Source organism: Triticum dicoccoides, chromosome 1B (assembly GCF_002162155.2).
Source record: "Triticum dicoccoides isolate Atlit2015 ecotype Zavitan chromosome 1B, WEW_v2.0, whole genome shotgun sequence".
NCBI classification, from domain to species: domain Eukaryota; kingdom Viridiplantae; phylum Streptophyta; class Magnoliopsida; order Poales; family Poaceae; genus Triticum; species Triticum dicoccoides.
This window is the reverse complement of record NC_041381.1, coordinates 495954818-495958602: the sequence shown is the minus strand read 5'-3', so window position 1 is coordinate 495958602 and position 3785 is coordinate 495954818. Positions and strand designations below refer to the sequence as shown.

Below are 3785 nucleotides of genomic sequence, written 5' to 3'. Positions count from 1 at the left end.
AAGATAAAACCAGAACAAAAAAAAGAGAAAAGAACATGAAAGAACCAGAAAGGAAAAACAAAACAAAAATGCAAAAGAAGAAACCACAACAAAACCACTGAAAACCGGACAAAACATTGAGAAAATCGAAAGCAAAAAACCTAAAACAAAGGAAACAGCACAGGAAAAAGGAACAGCGGACGAACAAAACACGAATCCCGTACGTGGGCCGGCCCAACCAGACGCTCCCCTCAGCGAAGGCTCAACGTTGTGACGCCAACGAGCGTCAAATAGGGTTTGCCAATCCATCGAGCCACTTATCGGTTTACCAGAAGCCGATTGGCCGGCCTATCGGCCTCCCCTTGGCCGACTGCATCACCGTGCGCCAGGTGGCCTAGCCATTAATCGGCTTATCGATGGCCGACTGGGCCCTACTCGGCTTGCTGCTGGCTGACTGGCTCCAGTCGGCACACAGGAGGCCGACGTCGTATTATTTTTGTAATTTCTTAAAATCATATATTATTTTCTTAATTTTATATAAAAAATGTATTATTTAAAAAAATTAGCAAAAAGCAACAACATCCAGCAATATATCTTGGTTGGAACCAACGTTTTCCGGCAAAAAGAAAATGAAGCAACGGAAAAGATAAGCCTTTCTCAGCAATATATCTTTACCTAAGAATTGGGTTTTTTCCATACATCATAAAAAATACCCTCAAAGTTGACAAAATTTACCCATCAACGCCACCCGTAAGTGACAAAAAAGGGTTCACGCATCGCACTGTTGGTTCTGGTTTATATAAGCCGAGATCCCCCACTATAACACGAAGATACACTGAGCACAGTGGCCAGCGCCGCACGCTTCCACTATAGAGGCCAGGGTTCGATCCCCAGCCTGGCCACCTTTTATCTCTTCTTTTTCCTCCCGCACACGGTAATGGGCCGGCCCATTTTATCTCTTCTTTTTCCTCTCGCAAGCGCGCCTACTCCTCCCGCACACGGCGGCCCATTTTATCTCTTCTTTTTCCTCTCGCAAGCGCGCCTACTCCTCCCGCACACGGTAATGGGCCGGCCCATTTGCAGGTTGCAATGCCCCTGTTTTAATTTCATTTTTTGCCTTTCACGTTCTTATTTCTGTTTTAGTTTTTTCTTTTTTAAATTTATTCGTGACTTCCAGAAAAACAATATTTCAAGAAAAGTCTTGAAAAATTACAAATTGTTTGTGAATTAAAAAAATCGTAAAATCATAAAATGATCATGATTTCAAAAAAATTGTTCACGTATTATAAAAAACTATCACGGTTTTAAATAAATTTTCAGGAAATAAAAAATGTTCATGATTTTTTAAAAAAATCCAGTATTAAAAACATATTGGGGAATTTAAAAAATGTCCATTAAAGTTTGGAATATGTTCACAAAAATTAAAATAGATCTATAAATAATAAACATAATGAACCGTCGCAGGAGATCTGTAGGGGGCGCTTCGTGATTGTATTTAGTCCCTCGATTTGGATAAAAAAAAGGTTTTCCATGTCTTGTACACCGCTGAGCCCTCAAAAATTGACACAACTTTTTAAGGGTTAATTTTTGTAAGCTATATAAAAATGACTAAATTTCTATTTTGCCTTCATACACAGCTATATTTTTTTGTACCACATTACTAATTATTAAACACCGCCACGCTAGGGCAAGGCGAGGCACTCACTCATCGGTCTAGCTCATGCAGTGTCCATCAATGCAGTTTTATCACCGACATTTTTTTTCGTTATGACGCGTTAGAAAATCAAATCCTGATGAGACCATCACATTTTTTATTTTTAAAATGACTTTTTAAAAGTCCCTTATCTCGTCATGACATCACCCAGACATACTTTATGAAATTACATTCTAAAAGTCCTTATCTCATCCTAGCATTTGGTTCAGATTTTTTTTATATCTATTGCACGTGCATAATCTAATAGTTTTTCTTCCGTTGCAACGCACGGGCATATTTGCTAGTATCAAGCTAAGTGGTGGCTATATCTCTAAGAATAACACGAGGACTTGTGAAACAAAATTGAAACGAGAAGTATCTGTTGGTTTACAATCTCCAACTCATGTCATGTAGAAATAGAACTAAATCACTCGTATGCATTAAGGATGGCAATTTTACCCATGAGTATGGGTACCCGCGGGTACCGTACCCGCATGGGCAGGGTATGGGCACAATTTTATACCCACGGTTAGTACCTATATCCTACCCGTTAATTCATGGGTAGGGCACGGGTATAGCCTTTTACCCATGGATATACCCATACCCTACCCATTTAATACCGACATGTGAATCTTACCCGTGATTCACAATCACAAGTATACCTATGTTAAAGTTCTGTTGTGAGCCTATGGACCTATGTTTAAGTTTTTACTAATTGTCAATTTAAATTGAGATAATTTTCATGTACTCGGCTATTTGTTATTTAGTTGAGATCAATTGTTTTTTTTATCAAATGTGCTATAGATGAATGTAAAATTGTGAATAACTTGTGTACTAATTGATCTACCCATTGGGTACCCAATGGGTTTGGGTACCCGTCGGGTAAGGGTACGGGTAAAGTATCATACTCACGGGTACGGGTATGGATAGAATTTTGTACCCATTAACTACACGGGTATGGGTATAGTATTGCTCTACCCGCCCCATACCCTACCCATTGCCATCCTTAGTATGCACAGCTTCAACCAAAACTTGTACTACTGCTGCACTTGACACACAAAGCATGAATCGAAAGCACGCATCTACCGGACTACGGCTACGCGTACGCGTAAGCACGCACGTACGTGTTCGGCGGTCACGCGGCGCCGGCGCCGATGCAGGCGAAGGCGCGGACGCTCCTGGCCTTGGGCAGCGGCAGCCGCCGTCCCGGCGAGAGCCCCACCTGGCCGGCCAGCTCCTCCAGCGACCGGTTCCGCCCGTGCCCCTGTGCCGACGCCGGGGCGGCGGCGGCGTTGAGCGGTGACCGCAGCTCCTGCTCCAGCCAGCGCCGCCTCTGGTCCGTGTCGCCGAGGTCCACGTCGTCCTCCGCCTCCGCGCCCCGGTAGGCGGCCCGGCTGCTGCTCCGGCGGTGGTCCTTGATGGCCTTGTAGATGAAGGGGATGAGGCCTTCCACCCGTGACCTGCCCATGATCGTGAGGTGATAGACGAGTGGAGGGGTTGGTGAGGAACGATGGGTGTGTGTGGGCGGGTTCAGCCTACTCTTGACCTCTCAGCCTCTCGGCTCTCGGGGCCGGGAGATTGGTTGGGTGGGCCATTTTATACCGACCGAGCTCCTCCATCCTCAGCCAGCCCCACGCGGATTGAAATGGTAAGCAGTAGTGGTTGCACCTTGCACGCCATTTGGAGGGAAAGAAAGACAAGATCATCAGTTCAGGCAGACGGCGCAGATCACATAGTACATAGCATTTTTGCGTCAATCAAGACCGTCAATTGCATGCTATTTTTTTCTCAGAATACTGAATGAATGATCTCCTAAAATACGCACGTGTCGCCATCTCACAACCAACGCTAATTGCAAATTCAATCCTATCCTAATACACAGCGTTATCTGCCATCACATCACATCAACACATCGCGAGCGGCGCCCGAGTCTTTTGCGTGCGACGCCTTGCTTCTGAGTTATTTTACGGTTCGATGATGTTGCGATTTGGCATCATGTACGTTTTCTAATAGCTGTGGTTTCTTAGGTATAGCAGCTGCTGAAAGTTTCGTCCGGGTAGGAATTTGGCTGGGCGACTTTTGCTTTCAGATGACGTTTTGGGATTGGTCGAGA

At 44.6% G+C, this 3785-nt stretch overlaps 1 protein-coding gene across 1 annotated transcript; it reads right to left on the bottom strand.

Moving 5' to 3' along the window:
• Positions 1 to 1494: 1494 nt before the first annotated feature.
• Positions 1495 to 3256, bottom strand: LOC119344204. The gene has a single exon (XM_037614758.1). The coding sequence runs from the start codon at positions 3138 to 3140 to the stop codon at positions 2808 to 2810; it is 333 nt and encodes a 110-aa protein (XP_037470655.1). The 5' UTR covers positions 3141 to 3256; the 3' UTR covers positions 1495 to 2807.
• Between the last annotated feature and the right edge of the window lie 529 nt (positions 3257 to 3785).